At 41.2% G+C, this 26,801-nt stretch overlaps 2 protein-coding genes across 2 annotated transcripts in view; one reads left to right on the top strand and one right to left on the bottom strand.

The window, feature by feature from the left end:
* wb (wing blister) overlaps positions 1 to 26,335 on the bottom strand; it is a 155,955-nt gene extending 129,620 nt beyond the window's left edge. The window contains exon 1 of the mRNA XM_046613508.2: positions 25,849 to 26,335. Coding sequence (XP_046469464.1) covers positions 25,849 to 25,966 — 118 coding nt within the window. The 5' untranslated portion in view covers positions 25,967 to 26,335. The remainder of the gene's footprint in view (positions 1 to 25,848) is intronic.
* On the top strand, positions 8,873 to 14,198 carry LOC124212904 (integrin beta-PS-like). The gene is made up of 15 exons (XM_046613513.2): positions 8,873 to 9,073; positions 9,441 to 9,645; positions 9,805 to 10,033; positions 10,118 to 10,184; positions 10,593 to 10,763; positions 10,840 to 10,938; positions 11,008 to 11,175; positions 11,249 to 11,404; positions 11,467 to 11,598; positions 12,095 to 12,376; positions 12,446 to 12,658; positions 12,747 to 12,869; positions 13,062 to 13,230; positions 13,325 to 13,464; positions 13,557 to 14,198. The coding sequence occupies exons 1-15, from the start codon at positions 8,927 to 8,929 to the stop codon at positions 13,638 to 13,640; spliced, it is 2,385 nt and encodes a 794-aa protein (XP_046469469.1). The 5' UTR covers positions 8,873 to 8,926; the 3' UTR covers positions 13,641 to 14,198.
* Positions 26,336 to 26,801: the final 466 nt, after the last annotated feature.

The raw sequence follows: 26,801 nt of genomic DNA, 5'->3' as shown, positions 1-26,801 counted from the left end.
AAAATATCTGAACATTACTTCAGTTATTGTATATTGTGTATGACTATTGTAGATAAATATATTATATACACTTCACACGAGTAGTATGTATTTGATTTTCTAATCAATATCCCTGTTTCATTTAATTATGCCTTAATTCTTATATCCTCCTCCATCTTGATTCTGATATCAATTTCTTCGAAGTAATACAGTTCTTCCCTTCGATCGAACATTTCGTGCGATTTCCGGATTTGACGAAACAAGATTAAAGGAAAAATAAAATAGAAAACCTCAGCGTCTTTGCTATAAAATGATTGACTTGGCAACAAGTTAATATGATGTGACTCAATTTCGAAGCACTCGAGAGGCTATATTTCCTGGGAATATTGCTTTTCTTTGACCGAAACTCAGCAGGCCACAATCATTGATACGGGGATACTGGAGATAAAAAGAGAGACAGAGCCTCAATTTTAAGACGCTACAAGTATATCGGTATAAAAAATCACGGCGCAGAGTCTAAACTGAAGGGGACTCGACCTCGCGACTTGCCTCGAAACGTGAATTTAACATCCGGGTTATTTTCTCGTGTTGTTATATAATATCGTGAACGATGAAATCAAGCTGTTTAAATCATTCCAAATTCAACAATGCTCCAAGCGAAGCTTTGTGTTCAATTCGTACGATTATCATGACGCAACGCGTAAAAATATCCAGATTAATTCAAAGCTCCACAAAGAGAGACAGATTGATATTGGGAGAATTTCTCGAGGAGCTACGTTCACAAAGATTTGACAAAGTGGTCGGGGGCTTAACTACGCGACTCCGACATCTTCTCGGACAATGATCAATACGTGAAATGAAGCATTGTTCGAGAGCTTCCCGGATTGCTGAATGCGGTGGCGGTAATATTCGCTCACAATGCATTATGTATCGACCAATAAATGTGCACCACATTCATCCGTACGTTGCAGCTTCTTCAACCCGACACAAGACGCAATCTCCGTACAAATAATCGTGCATCAATGTCGCTCCTGCTTCGGGATGTTGTCACTTGGTATTGGACGGTTAACAGTTTCGGACATAATCGAGGCAACCGGCAGTGTTAACAACCACTCAAACTTTGATCGGAAACGTCGCTTGTGTTTCTACCAACATACGGTGTGAACTGATCTCTATCTTGTTCAACGAGGCCACAGAGTCAGAAATGTGTTCCTTTACCCTTGAGGTTGATCTGTCAACTGATTCGGGTAAATTTTATTCTGAATTAACGAATACTGATTTATGCCTGCAACAATCACCGCCGGGGGCCTGCTTTCAATGAGTTACCGACTTGCACGTTGCGTGGTGTGAAATCTGATCAACCGAATGACGCAGTGATGGATGAAAATTTACAGTAGGCAAAGCAACGCCGGTTGTGCAGGAAGATTAATTATTTTTTCTCGTCCATAATGTTTCAACACTTGCGCAATATCACGTGATATCGGGAAATTTTTTTCTTCGTGACATTTACTCGTTCCTTTATTTTCAACCGCTAAATGCACCGACTCAGTCGTTGATGATTGTGAATATACGGGAGCGTCACTATAGGCTGGATAAATATCATCCCCATCGAAATTCCGGCGAATCCAACAGTCTCGGAATAAAGAGAAGGAAGGAAGAGGCCGAGAGCGAGCGAGAACTACACGGTGCGAGTTATAATCCAACAATATCCCGGCATGATTGGATTCTACCAACTTCTGCGAATATCTTGATCCTCCTTGAGCGCGATATACGAGACGTCAATAATATTATTCGGGGAGTTGGATTTTACCCCAGGTTCAGAACGTGCAGTCTCCGAAAACCGTTGAGCAGGAGCCTTAAATCTCCCTAATTACCTACCCCAATCTTCGGTGGTGATTTATTTCTACCCCGAGGTGAGTTGACATTGATATTGATAAGAAGGAGGAAAAGCGAACCGTCTTCTCTTGAATTAAATGCAAAATTCAGTACAAGACGAACTTCTTGACGAACCTGAATATCGAATCTTGAAAAACTATGGGTGGATGATATTTGCTGCGGTAAGAGAGAACTCGAGACACGAAGTATGTGCATCGGCGGCTGTTCGTTTTTCTCGCAACTGTGGCCGGGGAAGAAACGAAAAGTAAAGAAAAACCATCTTGATCTCTTTCATCGGAGGCAATCACGAAGGCTTACTTGGCGAGCACGATCGTAACGGGCCGCGGAGTAGCCTAGTCGTTTTTTCTCACCCCCTCGGCCAATCGCCCTTAAAGCTCACCCCGGTTGCCGGGGATCCTTTCACTCCCGATTTAATATCAGCGGCCGTTTTACACGTGCATACATACATACTTATGTACAGCTTTCGTTTTACGTGAACCTTTTGTTCCCGTCGGTTGTTTGTTTGTTTGAGTTTAATCATGAATGTGAGTTGAATTTTCACTGCTGAACTCTCGGGGCTAGCGAATCTATCCGACAAGTTCTGCAAATTCGTAATTACATTTCACGCTATACCTACCTACCTACCTACGCGCACTGCCGCGGATTTCTGGAACATTATAGCGGCGAGTCGACGGCTGTTTGATATGCCGCAGACTTCAGACAGAGGAGATTGCGCGCTGAACGCTTGGGGAAATTCCGTACTCTCCTCTGCGTTGTGTAATACCTACCTACTCTTGCAGGTGCCGTTCGAAAAGTTAGAAAGTGGCTAAATTTGCTGAAACACCGCCGGAGGGCGGCGAGTGTCCACGGGGCCAATTCGCGATAAGCCCACCTCCTATCGAGAATCACCCTTGCTGCACTCTTTATTGTAAGCACTTTGAAAACTTCTGCCGTTTTAACAAGATACGTAATACATTGGACGTCTTCTCTTCACCCAATTACGTGCGGCGTCGAAGAAATGTAATTTTTACTCTTGTTTCTTTTCTTCCAAGAACGCGGTTCTTCGCCATTTTTAGCGATAAATTTTCACTCCCGATAGTCCGTTTAAAAGAAATATTGCGATTTTTCCAACGTAAAAAACTGATCGGAAATTATCGCGTATTCGAACCTTGTCCACGCGATATTTCGCTCAGTGTCTAATATGAGAAAAATTTGTTTCGAAAATTGGGTTCTTTCGTCGAAAACCAAGTTTAAGTAGCTAAAACTCTTCTGCAGAGTTGAGAATTTGTGGGCTGAGACAGCGGCTGTGAACCGAAAGCAGGAGAGCTGCCGGAAAGGCCACTTGTCTGATCCCATAACAGTCCTAGTTGATCTTGTAAAGTCGTTTCGTTTCAGAGACAACCAACCTAACTCAAGAGCCGAGCTTATACATTGAACGGCACGGGTTCTTACGACCCGCAGCAAGTTACTTTTGAACGTGAAATTTTTGGCCGAATATTTTTGCGAGATAGTCGGTTGGACAAAAGCGCAACTCGTCGCTGATTACAGGGTAGAAGGATTTTTCGGCACTTTCATTACGCTCCTAATTCTTTCAAAGTATCTGAACAACAAGTTTCACGTTACCGATTTACAAGGTCTTTACAAAGTAGACTTAACAAGTACAGGCATTACGGGTAATTGCCTCTCCCCTGCAGGGATCCCTCTGCTTTTGCAGCGATGAGCATGCAAGGTACGTTTATAAAAATCTCGTCAAGGTTTTACTACTACTGTATTTTCTGAGAGGGGAGTGACAAGGCGATATCAGGTTTCGCATTTGTGAATAACGTAAGTAAACGGCCGGGATTAACCGAATCCAATATTTGAAAATTGAATCGCAAAAAATTTGAAATTGGAAATCGTTGTACGGCGAGTGTGGAGCGAAGCCGAAGTATCCGAGGAAACGATCAGCTCCGGGATTTTTCCCAGGGAACAAATTACTTCCTGGTAAGACGAAACGAGTGTTTAGAACTCGTCGGCTGTAGTAAGACATAGAAGTAGTACGACGTAGCTGTTAGCCAGAGAATATCCCACAGGCACGCCATCCGCCTGTTACTCCCGAGTCGTAATGGAAGAAAAGGTGAAAAAAGTAAAAAAAAAGTCAGTCGGTAAAATTTAATTCGACACGCAAGAATTCAATAAGCTACGAAGAAAAGTTCTCCGAACGATCCGTACGGTCGGCGGGTCAACCGTGTAAAAAACCGGAAACCAGCTTTCGACACTTCAATGTTTATTGTCTCTACGGGTCTACGCGTTGTCGTTGAAATGGTATAAAAGAATTACCGAATACATGTAAAAAATCGAATTTTTTACACAGCTTCCAAACGAAACATGACGCAATTTCCTTTCATAATCAACATAATAGGTATGCATTGTTCATTAAGGACATTTTAAAAGGTGATCCGTATTATATCATTCATTGATCGTAATAAATGCAATCGATACGGCTTTGAGAAAGTGACAAATAAAGAGGATGTGCAAGCGAAACATTCCTTCTTCATATATGCATTAAAATTTCCGTGTTTTATAGCGGCTCAGGAGGCGTCGAGCTGTTACGCACGTGCCGGTTAAACGTCCCGCTTAAAAATCAGTAAACAACTAATAGAGAAGAGCTTCTAGACGCGGCAGCTGTTACCCACGAAAAAGATACTCCAGAGTGACGCAGCACTACTGAGTATAACGACGCCACTCGTCTTACTTTCGCTGTCAGCCCTCGGAAGCCACCAGCTTACGCATTATGGAGCTTAACAAAATGCCCGCCACCCCGTGACCCTCGAGAGAAACGAGGAGGCCACTTAAGGGCTCGCAAATCACCGACCGCTTCCTTTTTGATGTCGAATTTTGTTGCTTCTAATATGCGAAAACAGCCACGTTCCATTTCGACTTGGTACCCAATCGGAGCGGTTTGTCCAGATATGTCGAGGCGCTCGTCTGACCACATCCAAGAGACAAGAAATGACTCGATGGGTATCTGCATCCAGCATCGGGAATCCCTGTCCGAGGAAGGTGGTGCGGCAGTCTCTAGTCTCTTCTCAGACTATTGATTTCGGCTTCCAGGGTTTGCGTCTTTCGTCTTTAAGCCACGGTGGCTGGCATATATCAATAACGCCTGCCTTGCGACTCCTGCAGCTATACCCGCACGGAATGTGTTGTCTGGTTTGTGCGAGCTGCATTTGAGTGCCTCTATATACCACCGGTAGTCAGGGTTGTATGGAATCCTGCACCACCCGTTATAATTCACGCCCGAAACTTCATCGACTTGTATTTATTCGCGTATCACAAAGTGCCGTGAGTCCTCCACGAATGCGGAATACCCGCTGCTTCTACACCGTGTAAAGTTTACTCGGTTGTTTGTATTCACCACGATGCTGACAATCAGACCACTCTGAACTAATTTCAGTTAATAGTTACTCCTGGCCCTTGACAATGATGCTCGTTGCATTGAAAGCTCATCTGATCCCGCCACTGGCTGTATCGGTTTAAGAACATCCATGAATAAGGATCACCCCATTATTGCGCGGGGTGATTGCTTAACACCTGGATAGACAAATTTGCAATTGGCGGATCTGCGTGTTCCGCAATTGACGAGAAATCACTGCTGAAAGTTTATACAGGTCATCGTGTCCTGGAGAGAAATTGATCCTGCGATACACCTCGTGGTAAGATCGTTGCATTCCCGATTATGGAAACAAAATGGAGAAGTCGTGTTTTCTCGCCGGTATGATCTATTGGTATGAGCGGAATACGAAATGTGAGTTTATTATTCAGGGATTTGAGGCGGTCGAGGGGACGAGGGACATCGATGATGGGAGTGCTGTGTTTCCGTCATTCCGAATCAAATTCGACTTCTGGCTGCCGCAAGTGTTTACGATAAAAGCAAGTTATTCCAATCGCAATGCTACTAGAGACACGTAATTTGTTGATAATGTGTGTAACATGAGCCTCTTTTTTATCGAAGATATTCTATCGTCATCGTTAATTCGGTGTAAATTGCCACGGACCAAGGTACGAAGCTGTTAACAGTATGCATGTGCTATTTTTTGACTTCTCAGTCTTTTTTTCTTTAGAGAAAAAAACGAAATAATTATAACCACTCTGGAAACGAAAAGTTGACACTGAGTTTTCACTTGATCTCAACGTTTCGAGGTTTAGAAAATCGCCTCCATCCATATACACGAAAGTATCGCCAAGAAATTTACGTGTAATGATATCACATACAGCGTTTAACACCGTTAACATTCTCCCCGCGGATAAGACTTTCGAAAGACGTGTCGAGCATGATTTCAACCCCTGCTTATGGATCGTTTTATTTGCTATTCTTCGACAAGTTGCCAAACATGTATAAAAAGAATATTTACACTGTGCTGACAAAGCGTTTTTCGAGAGCAACCGGAATACTTGGTGGTAGGACGAAAACGTAGTGGACTCAACGACGAATGTCGCTTTACACGAAGACATTTCGCTCTCCGCGAAAAAGACGTTGACCAGGTGGTGCAGCTGCAACATCGTTTTTCGCGATTTTTACAAATGACACAGAGAAATCAGCAAACATTAGCGATATGAATCGGGAAATGTCAGATAGAATTGACGGTTTATCGAGTAGACGTTGTTCAAGGATACGCTGAAGACAATGTAAAACTAATCAGGAACCAATACGCGGCTTGTGAATTCTTCTCTTGACAGCACGACGCGACACTGCAATAAATAAAAAACTGTTTTTCAGAGTTTGATCAATTCACTTGCAAGGAAATGACAGGTAACTCGAAGTCGAAATCCGTGGATCTTAAGTTCTTTTCCAGGTGCTTGAACGAGAACGGTGAATTGTGCAGATGAATTAATGCGATGGAATCCCGTACATCGATACTGTGGAATTTGACGTGGAAATAGAGGTCTCGAATGAAGTTATTAATTTTTCTCCCATGTCACCTAAGCGCTTTTTTTCTTATTTTTCATCAGGCCTTACGGTGCCCGAAGCGTCAAGAGGATTTGCATGACACTATCGAAATCAAACCACAAGGAATCAGTGAGAAAATGACCGTCGATTTAGAGATTATCTGCGGATGCGATTACTCGAAGGAGGGAAGTTTACAGTGAATAATTCGACGAGTAAGAATTAGACATCCTGATTCGTCTCGATGGTTTTTCGCATTGTTGTCATCGGGTTAATTTAACGTTTTCCACAGTCGTGATTCTTATCACGGTGATATTCCCTGTGCTTATCGGACTACTGATCATTATGACGAGGAAAATCGTGACTTACGTTCACGATAAGAGCGAGTTCGAGAAATTTGAGAAAGAACGTACGCAGCCCAAGTGGGGTCAGGTAAGAGACGATGCTTTTCTCTGTCATTTGAAAAGATCCTTTCCCTCAATAATCGACAAGCAATTTCAATTTATATAACATCACTTCTTTCGTAGGATGAAAATCCACTGTACAAAGGAGCAGTGATAACTTTCCAAAATCTTACGTTCAAGTCTCTGAGTGAAAAGCATGATCTCAAGAATGATCAGAAATCTGTTTATCTTGCTTCTCACGTCAGAAAACAACAATAATCGCTGAGCCTTGCCTAACCGAAATACTCAACGGAAGCATTTCGTTTCAATATTCGTTTGGAATGCAAATTGCATTACAAATTCCATGGCTGCACATATAATGTTTTCGGTTTCCGATTCCCGCTGACTTACAATGTTGACAGAATGATTAGGCACGGAGCATTCAAATGGCTTACTCAAAATATTTTTCATTTTCTCGCTTTATGGCAAACTTGCAAATACCGTTCGGTTATAATTGTTCAAAAAGGACACGAATCATAGTCGAATGAATAATAACTGAACCCTGAAATATAGTTGTTTCAAATTTTACTTGCATACCTCCCTGCATGCAGCATGATTGATATATTTATAGTTACTTTAATACGAATCCAAAGAGGAGGCAACTACTGTATTTTTTAACAATTGGGCTGATCAAAAGATGAAGGTTTCGAACATATTTGTTTCTAATTTGCTTTCGTATAATATGTATAATATACTAGGGTGTTGTACGAAACAATAATTTGGAAATGTTCATCGTGGCACCTTCTGAAAAGTTTGTTTCGGTTGAAAGAAAGATCTCATAAAAATGTCATAAAAAAGGAATCAAAGCTACATCCGAGTCTGTAATACTGCCATTTCTGGAGGGTAGCATTTCAAAAATTCCAGTAGAAGTCGCAAGTTTAACTTCGGTTGCCTATCCGAGGGCGCCGAGCTGCGAGTTTTACAGTATAAATGCATAGTAGGAGGCAGTAAGAATTGAATTTGACGAAAGTGTGTAAATACATATATAATGTACTTCAATGTTACTGTACAATGTTTGTATAATATCTATATACCTACTTTCTCAATAAAAAACACCCAATTGGAAAATGATTGTAGTGATTACTGCGAGTTACTGGAACCTACTAAAGTGAGTATATTAACGTGAATTCAATTCAATACTTTCCTGTTCGCTGCCCGGTTTCGTTGAAGATTTCATAATAATCAAAATAATTTCGTATGATTACGTCAAAATTGCTTACGATTTCCGATTGAAATCCTAAATTGTACTAAATCGATAATTATTGCCATTAGTAGCATGTCTCTTGCAAAATTTTACGCTTCTGTACTAACAATTTTCCGAAAAATACTCGATAAAGAATAAAAAAATGTTTTCCCCTTAATATCCCCGTGTTGAGGTAACTTTCATTACACGTTTCATGTAATACCAGCAGTAGGCAGGCATAATCGAAATGTTGATGGTAAACTGATGAATTTACAAAAGGTACGACATTTTAAATCACACAAGAAAAGAAAATAAGAAATATTCAAACTGGATTATCCGTAACCCAAGACTTAGTTCCACTTTGCAAATATGGTATAATTGACGTTGTTCATCTTGGTCTGCGGTTTGACTCTGATGCATATCCTGGCCACCAGTCTTCGTAGTTGACCGTAACGTTCGACTCCAAGTTCTGAGGATTCTTGGCCTTACTGACTTCAGTCCCTCCCGAGAGTTACAAATATGCGTGTCTGGTTTTGTGCTGTGATAATCTTTGCGTTCGAATCGGCCATCATCCTTGGGCAGAAAAATGTCCGCGATGGTTGTACCGGGCAGAAGACTTGCACGGCGTGTATTAGAACTCTGGGCTGTATCTGGTGTAACATCGAGGTGAGATATGACTTTCGTCAAGTCTTACAGCCATGGGAAAAAATGAATAATTTTCATTGCATTCAAACTTTGTTTGAAGTCCGATCTAACTACGTACAACTTATAGAACTATAATTTAGATCTACACATAACACATCTAGGTGGGTCGCGCATACTTGGATGTGATAAGATCTATTAAGCTCCACACAACTCCACAAATTACAAATCTGGACCAATTTGTATATATTTAGATCTGATTAGATATTTTCATTTTTCACGGGCATTCATTGAATGGTCAACAACCGGATTCTAATGAAAACTTTTTCGGTTTCTCGCTGCCATTTTACCTTGGTTCCACAAGTTTAAGTTTTCTGCCATTCTAACGTAGGATGTCCGGAAAACGAGTGACACGAAATCACGATGTGTGAACGAAAGTCAGCTTGCCGAGGACAGCTTGTGGTGCACGAACGGGAAAAAAGAGAATTACACAAGCCAATTGAACCTAATTGACGACGCGAACTTTTCCTCGGCAAAAAAAGGAAAGAAAGTGGTGCAGCTCCGACCGCAACGTGTCAACTTGAGGCTTCGAAAGGGTGCGTATAAGATATGATCAATTTATGGTTCGGTGTTTTATACTTATGATGTGCAATCTGCAGTACTTGATTAGAGCGTAGTTCCTGAAAATTTGCGCAATTTTAATTTTCATGATGATACAATATATATCGTACAATTGCAACGACTTACCGTTTCAGGTAAAGAGTACCGTCTCAAGTTGGCGTATAAAAGGGCCAGGGATTATCCAATGGATCTGTATTTCCTTGTCGATTTGTCGATATCGATGGATAAATTTCGAGCTACTCTTTCCAAATTGGGACGCCAGATAGCCCGCAAGCTGAAACACCTCACATCCGACTTCCAGTTGGGATTTGGAAGCTTTATCGACAAAAAAAACTACCCGTCAACCGTCCTATATAACAATTTGTAATGGAGCAGAAACTGAAACTCTTATCTAAGCTTCTTCGTAGGTGAAATAAATAGTTGCTAGATTAATTAAATTTGTTTCAGAACCTTGCCCAAGTCTTACGCTTTTAAACACAGCCTCAACCTGACAACAGTTCTCAAAGAATTCGAGGTAAGTAACTATTGGGTAAAGTCCCAATTTGGTACAGGTGTAACTAGATGAAATAGAGGCAGCGTTAACTGCAGCCAGTGCTCCATTTTTAATTACATTTATCGAATGTTGGATTTCTCTCTCGTACTGTAGATACATGCAATTATTAAATTAATCACAAAAAAAAACCCTGAAGAAAATATCAACAGACACTTTTATCATTCGATTATTCGAGAATCAAATTCTACAATGCTCAAAACTGTAAAAATAAAATTTTCTACGCATTCGTGGCCACGATTTTATATGTGATTGATGTAATCGCTGATGGATCAATCTATGGCCGCATACGGTACCATAACGTGACCAACAACGGTAAATCCACTTCGTAGGAGCAAAATTTTTTGATCGTAATCGAGATAATCTATTTAGAAAGTAGGTGATCCTGGCCCTGATGTAGGCATCAATGATATCCCCGAGAGCGGTTTCGATGGTATCATGCAATCCATCGTTTGTAGAGAACAGATTGGTTGGCGATCAGAAGCCCGAAATCTTCTTATTCACGCAAGTGACGCACTCCCTCACATCGCTGGTGACGGTAAGGTGCGTAGTTTTCAAGTCAACTCTCTGAAAATTTGTTGAACGGGACCAGTTTTGTAAGATAATTATTGCTGATTAGATCGGAGGATTGCCTGAACCTAATGACGAGCAGTGCCATCTGGATGAATCAGGGTATTATACACATGCGGAACTTCAAGACTTTCCCTCCATTGGCCAGGTGAATCATGACGTAATGTGGTATTTGGATTTCAAGTTTAAACAGGAAAATAATTTATGTGTTCGATAGATAAATCACCAGGCTGCTAACAACTCCGTGAACATACTTTTTCTGGTATTTCGCTCTCAAGATGAGGAGGTCTATAAAGGGATAACACGCGTGATTAAGGGTTCCACAGTTCGAACTGTTGGTAGTAACTTTGACAACGTTCTACAAGTAATCAGGCAGGAATACGAGGTTTGCAGGCTCCTCTATTAAATATTTCGTGGTAATTTCAAGACATTCGAACTAACGATCGGCCACTTTTCAGAGCTTAGTCGAATCTGTCACGATGACAAGTCGGACATCTTCGAACGTCATTGACGTTCAGTTTCTTTCGAAGTGTTCGGGCAAGGAGGAGAACTTGCGAGATAAATGCGACAACATTCGCATTAACGATACCGTCGAATTTGTAGCCGAAATAAAGGTCAGATATCACGTCGATTCTTTCATTTTTGCGAAAGCTAAACGCCGATCACTTATTTCTAGGCAATAACCTGCCCGGAGCGCGAAGAAGATTGGCATCAGACCATCGAAATTCGGCCACAAGGAATCAACGAAAAACTTATCGTTAACGTTGAGCTTCTGTGCGGCTGCGAATGCTCTAAGGACAAGCCTAAGGTATAATGTGTTAAAGAGGTGCAAATATCGAAGTCCACGTGTCACAAACGCAAAAAAGCTGAACAGCTTCATTCTATATCCAATTCTGAACAAAAACATTCCAACGCATTTTCACTTGACGCAGAAATAAAGAAATGGCACGAATTTTAGGAATTCACTATTGCGATTTCGAAGAATTTACGCCAATTCTTTATTTCTGCTTCTAAGGAAAATGCGCTGTCGCGTATTTATTAAGCATTATACATAGGATGAGGCTGTTGAGCCCTTTTTGCGTTTCAGATACGTGGACTTTGATATTTGAAGATACATACGTCAACGTCGAAAAGTTAAATTTCACTGCACGGCTTAAGGCCACTGAAATCGTAACAGTCGTGCTGGTTTGGTAAATTACGTAACTTATAAAAATTCTTCCAAGGCCGCATTGAATCTTCAACGTACGGATGATTTCTGAAGCAAATTCATTTCTCTCCCTACAAATTTCTCCCGATTCTCACAGAACTCAGAAGCTTCGCATTGCCGAAGTCACGAGAAATTTGATTGCGGTGTTTGCACGTACGACGGGGATTTCTTCGGGAAAAACTGCCCGAGCAAGAAGGACGAAGACGAGGAGGAGGCGGAAAAGCTGACGCAGGCCTGTCGGGCGAACAACGCGTCCGAGATTCTGTGCAGTGATCAGGGACGATGCATATACGGCAAGTGCTGCTGCTTCTCGGAAAACATTAAGGGCACATTTTGCGAGTGCGACGACAACTCTTGCCGACGATCCAACGACGGCCTGGTGAGTCGACGAGTCGCTTTGCGAGTCACGTTGTGCGAAACGGATACTGAAAAGTCGCGTCGATTTCAGATGTGCGGAGGGCACGGGACATGCGATTGCGGAAAGTGTGCCTGCTACTATGGATGGGGCGGAAAAGCATGCGAATTGGAAACTGACACGTCTTCGTGTCTCCCGCCGGTCAAAAATGCCAAGGCTTGCAGCGGCGCCGGGGAGTGCAAAGACGGAAAGTGCGTGTGCGACAAGGAAAAGAAGAGGCACGGAGAATTCTGCGAGGAATGCCCGGTGCGTTCGTCTTACTGTTCGCACGCGCTTGGATTTTGGCAATCGCGTAACCCGGAGCGAAAAATTCATAAAGTTTCTTCTATTTCAGTCGTGCCCGAGTCAGAAGTGCGACGAGCTCAAAGACTGCGTTGAGTGTGTTGTGCATAAAGCCGGCAGTATCCACGTGAAATCCCCGGATTGTGATGGTTGCGGTAAATACAATATTAAAAAGGCAAGTACGTCGAACACGATCTTCGGAAAGATTTTTTACATCGAACCTGCGTGCAGTCTGCTGTACATGATTCAATTTGTGCAGCAGGCTGGACGAAATAGAATTCACAACACGAGCACCTCGAATCCGTAGAATCGAAACGGAAAAAATCCAGATTATTTACTGCAGAAGGTCGATTCTCTTTGATTTTAGGTTGACGCGATTGAGAAAAACGCTGACGAGAAAAACCCAGAAGAACACTATTGCCAAATTCCGGCCGATGACGGATCCACGTTCGTTTTTACGTACTTTTACAACGGCAAGGATATTCATGTAAACGCGGAAAAGGATAAAAAGTATCCCCTGATCGATGATTTCGTTGGTACGAATTCTCAGACCGAGACTTGTTTATATCGACCGGTTCTTCCGTTCGACGTCGTTATCGAATCGGTGAAATGATTGTTTTTTTCTCGCAGCTGTGACTCTCGCCGTGATGGCTGTTACTTTGTTACTGGGATTGCTGACTATCCTGGCATGGAAGGTGGCAACGCATGTCCACGACAAGAGAGAGTTCCAGAAATTCGAGAAAGAGCGTGCGAATCCAAAATGGGGTCAGGTATGGAAACGCTATTTCGATTAAAATCTAGAAACAAATTTTATTGTTCAATCGTTAATGTAAATTTTACATCATCCTCTCTTTTGCCACAGACTCGAAATCCACTCTACGTTGATGCAGTGACAACTTTCCAAAACCCCACCTTCAGCTCTCTTCGCGAAGCCGATGAATTTTAGAATGCTTCAAACCCTTGCTCATATTTCCGTCATACAGAATACGTAACTTATCTTTTAGGTCTGTCCAATTATTATAAATCCTTTTAGCTTCTTAACATATAGTGATAAGCCATTTGTCTTTCCGAATCAAGTTGTCGTATCACTATTCAAACAATTGAGCGCTTAACGGTGTTTTGAGTACAGAAATTTACCATCATGAACCTACTAAATATTCTACTATAATAGGTTGGAGTACAAATAATTTCGGTCAACTATCTTCGCCGGATGATAAATTAGTTTTATTGTAGGTAAATTTTTTTCTTCTTTTCTTATATGTATACCTGTCTCATATTACATAAAATCTCCTCTATCGTGAATAGTACCAGGGATCCATAATCGGATAAACCTGTGGTTCTTCAGTATGCAGAACTAGCCCAATTCAGTTAATCATTGTATATTTCGCTATTACAATTAAAAACACATTACAACTATTATATGTTATAACCGTAATAAGAATACTAAAAATTTGTCAATGACCAAATTTATCAACCATAATAAACATACTAGTTTTCATACCTACCTAGGATAATCATTACTCCCTATTCCTCAAAGCAAATATTACTGCTCCAAATTTTCTGAATCTTTACAAAGTTGAGGGGAACTGTGGTTTTGAGAATATAAAATTGATGGGCGTATGAAAAATGTAGTCAAGCATATTTGCACTATATGGAGAAAAAGTGCGCATTGAAGAAACGGCATTACGGATACCAGGGAAAAAAGACTGTGAACCGCACGAGGAATTCGTAAAAAGTTGAAAATACTGCGTCATTCTGTGGAAAAATAAGTGAAAAGGTGATGTAACAGCCATGAGAAGTTCGCCCACTACATTGTAACGAACTGGGCGTTACAAAATAAATTAAACAAGTTCGTGAGCTTATGAAGCGAATAAACAGTCAGCAAATTAAAAGACGAGGAAAAATGCGTTCATTGGTAAATGCATGTTATCGATTTAACGTCCGAAACAAGACCATTTTTACAATAATGATGGTTGCCACAGCAACCTTACTCTTCTTTTAGCATATGAAAGCTTTACGCATCTTTTATCTACGATGATTACTGAATCACTGGATAGGGGGGCAAAACGGGTGATTTCATCCTTTGTAACAATATCTTCGATAAACTGTTAATCAACTGATTCATTATGTTATTTTTGGTGTTCAACATGGTCTCGATCAATTAGACTTGATGTAAATGAAAACATACTACGAAGTAGGCTATAAGACGCGGTCACACTGAATAAGGGTATCTCACGAATTGTTTCGGAGACATGAGTTCAACGTAATCAGTGCGTACGGTAAAATAATTCGTGCCTGATGATTTCGCTGGTCGAAAAAGAGGAGGAAGTAAAGCGGGGGGAAAAAAAAAGTTTCAGTGCAGTAATAACCTTATAGACAGATTTTTTTCTCCTGGTTTCTTGTACTCCCGAGAACGTTCCTTTCTTATCTTTACAAGATAAATATAATTCTAGTGGTTTCCGTTCCGACACCAGCTGAGATAAGTAAACGCAATATGTAGTAATATAATTTTTAAACAAACTTAGGCCTGTCCAACATTGCAGAATCCGTCGCGCCGTAACGGTGTCGTTTTAATTAGGTTCGTTTCATAAAGTCGGTTAATCTACAGCTGTTCAAACACTCGAAGTACCCACACAGCACTGCGGTGCGTGTTCGAGTAATTCAGAGAGTACCTTAATTATACGGAGATCCTGCGGGAGAGACACGAACCGCGAGTCTAGTGGTGCACTTTTTATGCAGTGCGTGACGCGGGGGATGAAGCTGCGATGCGGAAGGTGAGTTTACACCGCCACAATTACAGTTCACCCCCGTTCAACAGGGCTAATCGTCGTTTACCAAAGCTGCGCTGTGACCCGCGCGCGCGTTATTTAATGAGAATTGCCCGGCTGGAATCCAGCTGCTTTTGCACTTTCGAAATAAAGATAGTTTCAAGTAATACAACGTGGCTATTAGTTATCGAATCAATAATGGCGAGATACTTGTACGTATACAGGTATGTGTGTATGAACGTCTATAACGGTGCACCGGAATCGATGGTTTATCGACGGTGAACCGATAGATGTGGTACGGAGTACCGAACGATCGGTGTTAATTGGCAATTAACGGTTCGCGGCGAACCTTCCTACGGTACATACATACACGTAAACACTGACGCAAATAGAAACACTTACTGTCATTCGTTTTCCACTATGTACTATGATGAAAAAAAAAGTTGCCACTTTGCGGTGCAGCTCTGCTGCTCTCTGGCGAGTATTCAATTTTCCAAGTTCCACATCTCCACTTCTCGTCATTCTTTTTCTCTTCGTGTCGTATTTTCCCCTCACATATTGTGCCTCCTTCGAGTCAACCTCGAATTGCCCGGTTAATCATCGACGCTGTCACTAGAAACGAGCTTCTTATTTCTATCGCGATATTTCACCCAGACGGACGTATATTTTACAGCACTGTCGGAAAGTTTTATTTTCATTTATCTTTCACCTGTAATTTTTATTCTCATATACGGGTTTTCACTTAGGATTTTCATGATCAGTCCGCGCCGTGTATTCTTCTCAATTTTCTTTTATCTCTTTCAGCAACACTCGCCAACATTGCCGACGCTACTGCTGATATAGATGAAAAAAAAAATAGCGAAGACAGAAGAAGCCTCCGAGGAATAAAACGAAGAAATACGGGAGATAAAATTAAGCGTTTCTAATCGATTGACGGGAAATGCCAGACTACTTCGAAACCAAAGCTTTAACGAGCTTGAAATATTATACTTTTCCAATTATTTCAGGAATACTTTTGAAACTAAACTTATTTCCTCGGAGTTGATTTTCTGCCAAGAAATACGTCAAAAATAAAATCAACAGCATATGGCAAAAGTAAGATCTACAGGGTGGTCGGTTTCAATCACCGACTATGAATTACGACTCTTTTTTTCAAGTTTTTGAATTCGTCTTTGATCTGGCCATCGGCTGCTCATATCCGAAACTCGTGTTCTCTATCTAAAATCAGACGTTACTCGCAAAATCTCAAAGATCCCACAATAATCCTACAAAAGATGACCCATACCAATATAAATTTTCCCCTTTGAACCCCACCAAAATTTGTACAAAACTTTCCTTGTATATAATGCTTTTTCGTGTCCGAGATATGTGCCTGAGGAGATTACAATCGACCACCCTGTATACGAGCTATTCGCCGGATTACGAAGCATGCTTTTGTCCGATGTTAGTTTCCGATCGCAAGCTTTCGCTGTTCGCCGTGTCTCTTTAACTTGGTCCGATGGCTCGAACCCTCGTCTCTTCTTCCCCGTTCGCATCGCCCCTCGGAACTTTTTGTTCTTTTATCTTTCACGGAGCGTCCGCGCCAAGACATCGCCGATTGTGATGCAGCTCGCGTATTTCCGTGCATCGGAAACTAGCAGGTAAGCTTCAAAATACGTCACAGTCTGCATGACTGAGCCTACCCATCCACCCACACAGACACGCAAGGAGGTTCACCTTCCCACTTATACTGCTCTCCGGGGAGCGATAAAACCCCCGGAAAATAATATATCGTAGATGCTTACTTTCGACTATATTTCTACCGGCGAAACACGGTCAACTTTTTTTCACCAGGCATTGCAGGAAGTAACGGTGATGGAATTGCGAGTATTTCGTTTCTAACATCTAATGTTAAAAGGAAAGTATAATACACTTACATCCTCAATCGTCGGATAATATTTCATGCGGCTGCTTTAAAATATCAATGAATCGTAACTGATGAATTTACTCTAAATTGTAGATAAATATTCGGAGAAGAAAAGTTCAACTTGAATGTTTTAGATAGTCAAACTGATTTTCACTCCCCTGTATTCTCACCATTTTTCACAATAATAGCAGGAAAAGAAAGAAATTCTAGCGTCATAAAAAATGTGGCAATGAAATAATATTTGCAGCCAATATCGGCAACAATCGACTATACTATACTATACCGCATACATTTTATAAATGAGAACATATGTAAAGAAGAAAAATGAGCATAAACCGTCCGATCGTAAAGTTCGTATAGCTGTAGGTGTAACCGGCACCTTCGATAAAGCATTCGGTTTCAAATGGGCATCGAGTCTGCACACAGCTTATTCCAGATAGCGGATTTCCCAATTTGACGTTGCAGACGACTTACCTCTAAATCCCATTAAATTGAGACATCGGCGCAGATTTGTCATTCACAATCGATACGGAACGAAAGAGTTTGTTCGAAAATTCAATTTCCCATGGATTAATATACCGGCAATAGAAACCCTTTGTGACGTCTAGATATATAAGTTCGCCTTTCAATGTGAAAATCTACGGACAAAAGGATAGGGCGAAACTACGGACGAGTATTGTATACCTGTAGAGCAAGACTGCGGGGTTTTCCGTATTCGAAAATCCCGTCTATAGACGTCCTAGCTAAGAACGAGCGCGAGTATGCAGCCTTTGTTTAACGTGTGAATTATCCGCCACGGTATGATATTTTTTATAACTTGCGACCGCGTGCTTTGTGAATTCAACGTTTTCATGAATAATTTATTTAAAAATGGTGTGATAATTACATGCAATAAAATACAGAGTCGATCTAATCATATAGATTTATACAAGCATGTGAAAATAACATCAAATTGAGATATAATTCACCGACTCAATATCACAAGTAATAAGTATAAGAAAAAAAAAAAAAACCTTCGTATATACCTACACACACATCTATTTCAGTTAATTTCATACAAAATGGTGTTATGCTACGTAAGAAAAATGAATCTTACTAATTTCATCTTTGAAATATGCAGTTCTAGACTGATTGATCTATTCTTTTTCATTCGGTAATTAACGAAGGTACGGATCAGCGAGTGAAATAGACGTTTGACACATTTGTAACCGGCAGTATCGATGGCCGCGCGGTTTCGGGCGCGGCATTCGAAGCCCGAAGCGCCCGACCGAAGGTCGGTTCGAATCCCGGCGCGTTCGAATATCGTACTGATTTCCCCAACCATGTAACGTCACCGATAGAATAAAATAAAAGCCCAACACAGTCCCAGCTCCTCGTGTACGTTTATAATGGTACATGAAGGCGTTCTTAATAACTGTGAAGATTAAATATGGCTCTGCTCGCTATGTTCGATGGTCACAGATCATGGCCCTTCGTAACACGTCGCAAAGCCACAATTAAGCTTTTTTTTTTTTTTCATTTCACTTTCTTTTTCAATTGCCATAGATTATAACGACGATCCAAAAGCCGGGATCTTTTTAAAATCGTCGTTGTCAAAAATACACTATAAAAAAACTTTATTCACCAGTCTTGTGGAAGTAGTAAATTTTGTTCATTGAATTCGTACGAAACAACTCGACGGATTGGAATAAAATTAGGCTGAAAAAATTATCGAGTATGTAATAATATAAGATATAACACAGAATTTTTTAAATTTCTACATCTTCTAGTTTCAGTTTGCAAAATTGACCATTCCTATACACTCGGTACAACATTGGACGGGTTTTGACGCAATTTGAAACACTAGTTTTCTTCCATCAATATGTATATATATGTATATTCATGAATATTTTCAGATTTTTCAAGCAGCGGGAATCACACCGTCAGATGAGAAGTCAAAACGTTGGTCAGATTATAAGATTGCCAATATCTCGTATTTAGAAAGAAATCATAATATCTGGCGCCCTTCGAATCAGTTACGACTCGGGCAAAAAGACGGGCGTTTTTGTTCATTCGGATTTCTGTTCCGGTAGTTTTGTACCAACGAGTTTATTTCCGCATTATTATACTCAAGCGCAGGTGTATTGTAGATAATACGCATAGAAGTTTAGCAAAGTGGTTTTACTCGGGTGATGAAGAGGGCAAGTTTATTGTGCCTGCATCTCCGCGGTATAAATTGCATCTGACAAGTTGGTAAAGACTTGGAGATGTTTCTGCTATGGTATGGAGCTATTATACCTATGAAGAACCTAATGTACTTGGATAGCTGTCCGAAGATTGCGAACCGTGACTTAAAACAATTCAACTTAACGACGAACCTAAATAACGCTTCGTCCCTTTTTATCCATGTGTTCAGACGATGTACATTTAGGTATATAAATATACATTATACATATACGTGTACCTTTGAAAAATTTCACGCTGCAGTCAACGCGATTCTCATTTTCTCCTCAAATTGCTTTACTTCCATTTCACTTACCACGTTTGCCAACCTATACCTAATACGTATATATGGTATTTATAAGCCAGGCTGCAGGACTTTTATATACCGGGTAAAGCAGGTTCAACATTTTCCATAGTATTAATCAGACAGCGTAATTTTTATTATTGTCGCTACTTTATTGACTTGGAAACACCGGTTTCGAATTAATCCATGTCAAACGTTGTTTTTTCCCAAAATGAAAAATATTGGAGTTTCATGAAATGCCCGTTACAAGTGTTAATAAACGTTGTACACTTTGCTTGTCACGTTTTTATTTTCCGTACAATAATTCATTTTATTTCGTACTACTTAAGCTTTTAATACGTATTTCTCTTGTTATTTCTTTGTCAAACTTACATCGTCCAAACTTTCTTTTCATTCTCTCGTCTACCACTAATCCATGTATACAAAAAGCCATCAGTTTTTAGGGTGACTTAGCCAAATATGATCGAGGCAATTATTTTTACCGCAGAGTTGTACAGATTTGAATTAATTACCGAAATAGCAAAGGAAAAACCAAAGCTGAGTATTTATGCTGCCATGAACCACCCCCTCAATCATAAACACGTACACCTTTATAATTAAGCACACGATTTTCTGAAATAAAAAAACTACTGTTTCTCCACTTGAACCCATAAAATAAAACGATGTTTCGTTTTTTTTTTTTTTTCTTTCAGAAGACAGAACCTACTCAATACACCGCGTGATATCAACGAGTAACGAAACGTTAAATGGCAATCGTCGCAAAATCCAGAAATGTTAACCTCGTGTAAGCCCTCTCGTTTCATTTCTGTTCAACAAGCTAATTTTGATCCGGCGTTTTTAAAGTTCCGAATAAACGTCGTTATTTCGGATTTGATAACCATATGCAAGCCAAGGGACGCTCCACTCCGTGAGGCGTTAATTAACAAGCTAGTCGTGAAGCAATGGCGCGGTCAGCGTACAACCGTTATGTAAATTCTTGGGAGTAATTAGTTTGTCGGCAAGAGAACGGTCTCGTTTCTGACCATCAGGGGTAGTTTGAGACGATTCGTCCTTTCAAAGTTGACCTCGGCTTTTCCAGACAGGCATAATAAACTCTTGCAAAGGGTAGAAATTCCCCTGCTGCAGGTCTCTCCTTCACTCAGCCGCCTCCACAACGACAGCCATGTATTCTCTCGCGTGGCTTAACCCCATTCTAACACCGCTATACCTACCATCAGCCACGGTTTAATGCCCTCAGACTCTCTGGAACTCTGCAGGCCACAAAATCCCCGCGGTCTTCAGGGGAAATGGACCTCGGAGAGCTCAGGTTGGACGTTTTCTTGATTAATTTCACAACGCGATTGAACAGTCGGATTGTTCAACGTCTATCTAAGACTCCATTTGTATCGTTCGACTCCCGCCGGAGGCTGCACGGACGTGGAAATTTTATCAATTCCACCGGTGAACGATCCGGTGCAGAGAGCGTTTCTCTCCTGGTTTTTCATCCCTTGGTAGACTTCACTCAACGAGATTGAAAAAAAAAAATACACGCTTCCACTGTTCACGTACAGGACATCAACGCGGCTCATTGCTCCAGGCAATTCATTTTCAGTCGTACTTGGATTCGCGTTTTGTGTTGTTTAAATCGAGCTCAACACTCGAGCACACCTTGAGCGTTCGATATGGAAAGCGTTTTAGACCGGTGCGGGTATGTCCTGGGATTCCAAAAAACAAGTTGTCGATATAAATCATATTTGCAGAAGTTCTTGCCGGGTTGGGATAGTCGGATGGAATTTAACTGCAAGAAATTGAACCGCCAATCGGCCTGACAAGGGTTTTTGAGGGTAGTGCAAGAACCGGTAAGCTAGCAATCTTATTCGTCCCTCTGCATCTTTAGCCCTTGCGATATAACGTAATGACAAGCAACGAGATGAAGACGACGCGAAGAAGGGTCCAACGGATGAAGGCGAGAAAAGAAACTGTTGTAATAAAACCATCGGGTTTAGTACAAGTTTGATCTTTGTGGATCAACAATCCGTTATGTCTCAATTATTTTGATATCACCGCATTTTTTACGGCTTTTAAAACATCACGAGAGTTGGGCGTGAAATCAAGTTTCAGGGAGAGTTGAATTTTCATTTTTAATCGTCGGTTTGATAAATTCGGGATTCCCTTTTTTTTGTTTTTTTGTCATTATGATGCAAAAATTTTGTTCACCAATTAGCGTGTTTTGTTCGCGGACTTGGGTTCCTGCCATGCTCGGAAGGCGCAGCAGGTGTGCGTGCAGCACATTTTTGGCATAGCTGTGTCAAGACTTTGGAGGATTAAAAATAATGATACGATGAGTTTAAGTAAGTCATCAAATTCCACCGTCCAAGCTGCCGCCGAGGAGGTAAAAGCTCGCTAAATATTCAACAGGATTTTCAAGGCTTACGCGAAACAATTAGGAATTAAGCCGCTGTGATATCGTTGGAATTACATTCGGTAGTTATGTAAAAATCAACTTTATCGCACGGTTTAACAACTTAACCTGACCGTCGCTATAATTAATTACAACTATCCATATACGTGTATAGTATATATCTACTGCTGTAATATTTTACACTTAGTCCCCTGTTTCTTTTTTTTTTTTTTTCCCCCGCGTCAGTATATAATCCTTATATAAAGCGAAAATAAATTAACCATCATGCGAACAAAAAGTCCCTTCACCCCACCGCGTTATCCCTCAAATGCCGAAATATTTCACATTGGCTCAGATTTTCCCATCAACGACCGCGGGGAATATTAATGAAATTAAGCCGCGCTATTGGCCCGGCCCTCGACAGCCTGCAGCCTCGCACAATCTCAAACCCCGCGTGAAAAGGGAAAAACAAAAATACCTCTTTTCATATTTTTCACGTTCAAGAGAGAAAGGACTTGTTTGTCCGCCGCAACCGCCGCAGCCTCGCCTCGGGGCGAAACCCTCAGCGCTGTTTCGAGTTTCGAAATTAGCTCCACTAAACCGAGGAGTCATCTTTTACTCAAAAGGGCTTCAACGTTTAATGGGGAATTTAATCGTGTACTCCGAAAATCGAGCCTTCACACTTTCGAGCACTCTGCCAACCTCTGCTCACAACCAGCTGTATAAATGTAACGGTTTATTTCTCCAGAGCAAACAAGTACACGAAAAAGAGAAGAGGCGAAATGGGAGGGAAAAAATACAGAAAAAAGAAAAATAAAGTTTAAACGAAAGAAAAGTAAAGCGATCCTGACTTTGATACGAAGGTTCTGCAACGAGCTTGCAGGAAAACGATCTGGGTCTCTACCAGAGTTTTCATTCCGGAGAAAAGATTCGCGCAAGCTCAGCATACATGGAAAATACCCGAGCGAAAGGATGCATTCAAACGTTTTCAGCTTTACATACATGTTGTATATTGATAAGGCTTGAAACTATTCTGACTGGAAATTTTACACGCGTCTACGGAGAAAAATCGTCGATATTCGTGCAATGAAATGGCGAAAGATTGATTACACTATTCCATTTTATTCTGTTCTGCAAAAATCAGAGACATTTGAAAACGGTTCTGTTATTATTGCTCAAGTTGGAATAATTTTCTACCTATCGAGCTCAACTCTCGCTTCAGAAATTTAACCGTGCAGCACGATGAGTTATGGACAATCTTGCGATTAACATACCTAATTACCGTAAATCGAGGAATATCTCACCGACGACGAAAAGCCTACCACGTCTTGGCAATAGTGCTTTAGCTTTACGGTTTGCAATAGCATTTTTTTACGAGGATATTTTACGGTTGAAATTGTGAGGACCGAGCGCAAAACATAATAGCTAATAAATCTCGACTTTTATTCGTGACATCGATTGTTTTTCCCCCAAACTTTGACTCCCTCCGTCCGGAATCTGCAGGTTCCTCTCGATTTACGAGAAAATGAAACCAATTTCAACACATTGGAAAATATCCCTTATATTACAAAATATCAATTTACGAAACGTATAATACCAAAGATTAATGTGCGAAGAATTTAGTCGTACATTATACGACGGGAAACGATTTGTAAACGGAGGCTTTTGTTGCCGAGTTTCCACGTCTCTGGCGATGAAATAAATCAATTCAATTTGTCGAAATTCAACTGACGCTGTTCCCTGTTTTGACATATTCTTCAAAGAGAAAATTCAAGTCCCTCGTCGCCCGTTGAAGGCAATCGTGTTTTTCGCATAGGTACCGAAGGATATTTAACCGAAGAGAATTAAATCCATAGAAATAATTCGCGAGAGTATCTCCTGCAGCTTTCACAAGATACGGATAAAATTGCTTGTTCTGTATCAGTGATCAGCTTTGAACCGTGAACCGTGTATAATCGAAACGGTGATGAGAACGCGCAGATGCTCGAGACATCCGTATCCGTTTAACCGTGTACCACCACCGGTCGTAAATTTAAAATCAATTTTGTGCTTTCTTGCAGCGTATAACTCTGACCCGCGATTCGTGTATGAGCTGGGCAGCTCTTGTATAAAAATATTGTTCAACACCGTAGTTTCGGGTATACAGATGGAAAAAGTGCGTGACAGGTGTCGCGTGCTCCAAAGTGCAGACCAGCCCGAGTAATTGACCACCAGTTTGAGGGGGGTAAATACATTGATATACACTCGCGCGTTAAGAGGGTCCAAAATATTTTTTTTCCCTTACCGAGCATGTTGCGAACCAAGCAAATCCTACGTTAATAATTTATTTCACAACTAATCATTTTTTTTTCATCTCAAATGGTTACAATCCGTATTCGTAGCGTATTCGCAGCTACTACACACATATACCTAAGGCGGACTTACGCTTGGTTCGATTTTGATCTTGATTCTAGTCCAATCGTGGTTTAACCTAAAGGGAAAAATTTCAAAGGTACCTAATTTATTTTAGAATCAACTGAAGTTGAGAATAGTTTAATTAATCTGTTATTAGGTTTAGAATGGCATGTGAAATGTGTTTTAGACAGAGTACAGGATATTTGGAAAGCAGATAAATTATTTATTTGAAAACGTTCTGGATCAAGTTTCAAAACATGCCCAAAGATGTAAAACATTTATCAGGGTTTAACTTGTATGTAGAACTGTGAGATATGAGACTCAATGTCCGAAAGAATGTACAATTTCAAAAATTTTCAAAAATTTCATCCCAGTTTATTGCTTGAAACAGCAAAGCATGTCATTCTGAAACTCGAAATTTGATTCCGCGTGAAAAAACCATCGCGACGTCTCTGCAAATTTTCTGGGTTCATTAATGGACGTAAAAATTCAAGTTAAAAGTTACCTCACGATTTTGGATTACTAAAATTCGATTGATCACATTACAGAACATTACGGAACATTACGGAACATTACAGCGGCAAGACAAGATGAAGAAAAAACAGGTGCATGAAATATTGTTGCACAGTTTTTCGTTTGACAACTTTGGTAGAGCTGATATAGCCAATCTCTATTTAACGCGATATTTATTCAAGTCGAAGAAATACTTATTAGAAACAACGATATAAATTGGGTTTGAGCAGTGACATTTATACGACGAAAATGATGGAACAAAAATTTAAAAAAAACTGAAGAATCTATAAAAACGTATTACCGTTCCCATTAACTAAACGGGTAATTCATCACTTTGTAAGTGGCTAAAATAGCTAGACGATCCTTAACTAAACGCTCCATTACTTCCGGGTAAATTTTGAAGGATCGGCGCGAGGTTTACTTTGGACATTACACGAATGGTTTGTCGATTACGAGAGCATGATAAGAGCGAGTGGAGAGTCTATGAGCATCCCGGTGTAACAATGTGAGTCTGGCGAAGAAAAAGGTTAAAGGAAAGAGAGTAAAAAAAGAAAAGAAAAATGACCGCGCAGAATCAAAGCATCCCGCCAGAGTAAAAGCATGCCCGATATGAGAAAAGCAATGTAAGGCGTCGGGTGTAGGTGTGATAATGTTTAAAATGCATGCATCCGGTTTCCGTATACTTACATTCCTTGCTTTTCTCCGCGGCGGCGTTGCGCGAGAGGACGAGAAGAAGGCCGACGAGTAGGACGAGCAGAGGGACGATGGCCCCCATTTTCGGACACCCCGACGACGTAGCAGCCATGTTTTAGCGGCCGTCGGGTATAAAGGCGAGCCTGAGCCTGAACCGTGGCATCGGGGGCTCTTCGAGAGCGTTCGATAGCGCGGCACCCCCGGCTTCCTGCATAACCTCAAAAAATCCCCAGGGGGTTCGGCGGCGCCGAGGAACGGCGGCGAGTCGGGTGGACGCGAAATTCGGCCCCCGGGGGTTGCGGTACGGAGATGAGAAAACGGGCCGAGGAACGCCGGGGAACGCGAAGGGGGCGCCAAGAGAAACCTCCCTCTGCAACGGAGACCGGAAGGTGTCTTTTCGAGTACGACGTGCGTACGCTATTGGCATCGGAGAATACGGTTTACACCGCTTTCGGCAGTAAAAAGGCCGCGTGGACTATCGATCCACCCCGAAAGCCGCCCCGAAGGGTTCGAAAGGCGCCACCGTCGCGACGCACGCGCCTCGACGTCCTTCGACCCCTCCGACGGAGCACGGAGGGCCGACGATGATGTTAAGGAAACCTTTGAGTAGCCCTTTCGTCGAGTCTGACACCATGGCCGAACATTCGCCTGCGATGAAGAGTGGCCAATTAATTGCGGTCTGGTTCCTCAAAGAGATGGAGCCGAAAAGCTGGCTTGAATTTCGGTGAAGGGTTTTTTTCGAGTCTTAATCCCTACCGTGTTGGCCCGCGGTTATTCATCGGAAACACAGATGGCACCAGCGGAGAGACAATTTTTTACACGTTGCTGGTGAGTTTTCTTGTGTTTAACAGATTTACCAAAAGACCCCCAATTCGCAGACCTCTATACTTGACGATCTTATCTGATATCTTTTTGGAAATTTAGTTTGAGTGTCTTATTGGATGTTG

This window comes from Neodiprion pinetum, chromosome 2 (genome assembly GCF_021155775.2).
Source record: "Neodiprion pinetum isolate iyNeoPine1 chromosome 2, iyNeoPine1.2, whole genome shotgun sequence".
In the NCBI taxonomy this organism is placed as follows: Eukaryota; Metazoa; Arthropoda; class Insecta; order Hymenoptera; family Diprionidae; genus Neodiprion; species Neodiprion pinetum.
Note: the sequence above shows the minus strand (reverse complement) of the source record. Positions and strands in the feature narration are given on the sequence as shown.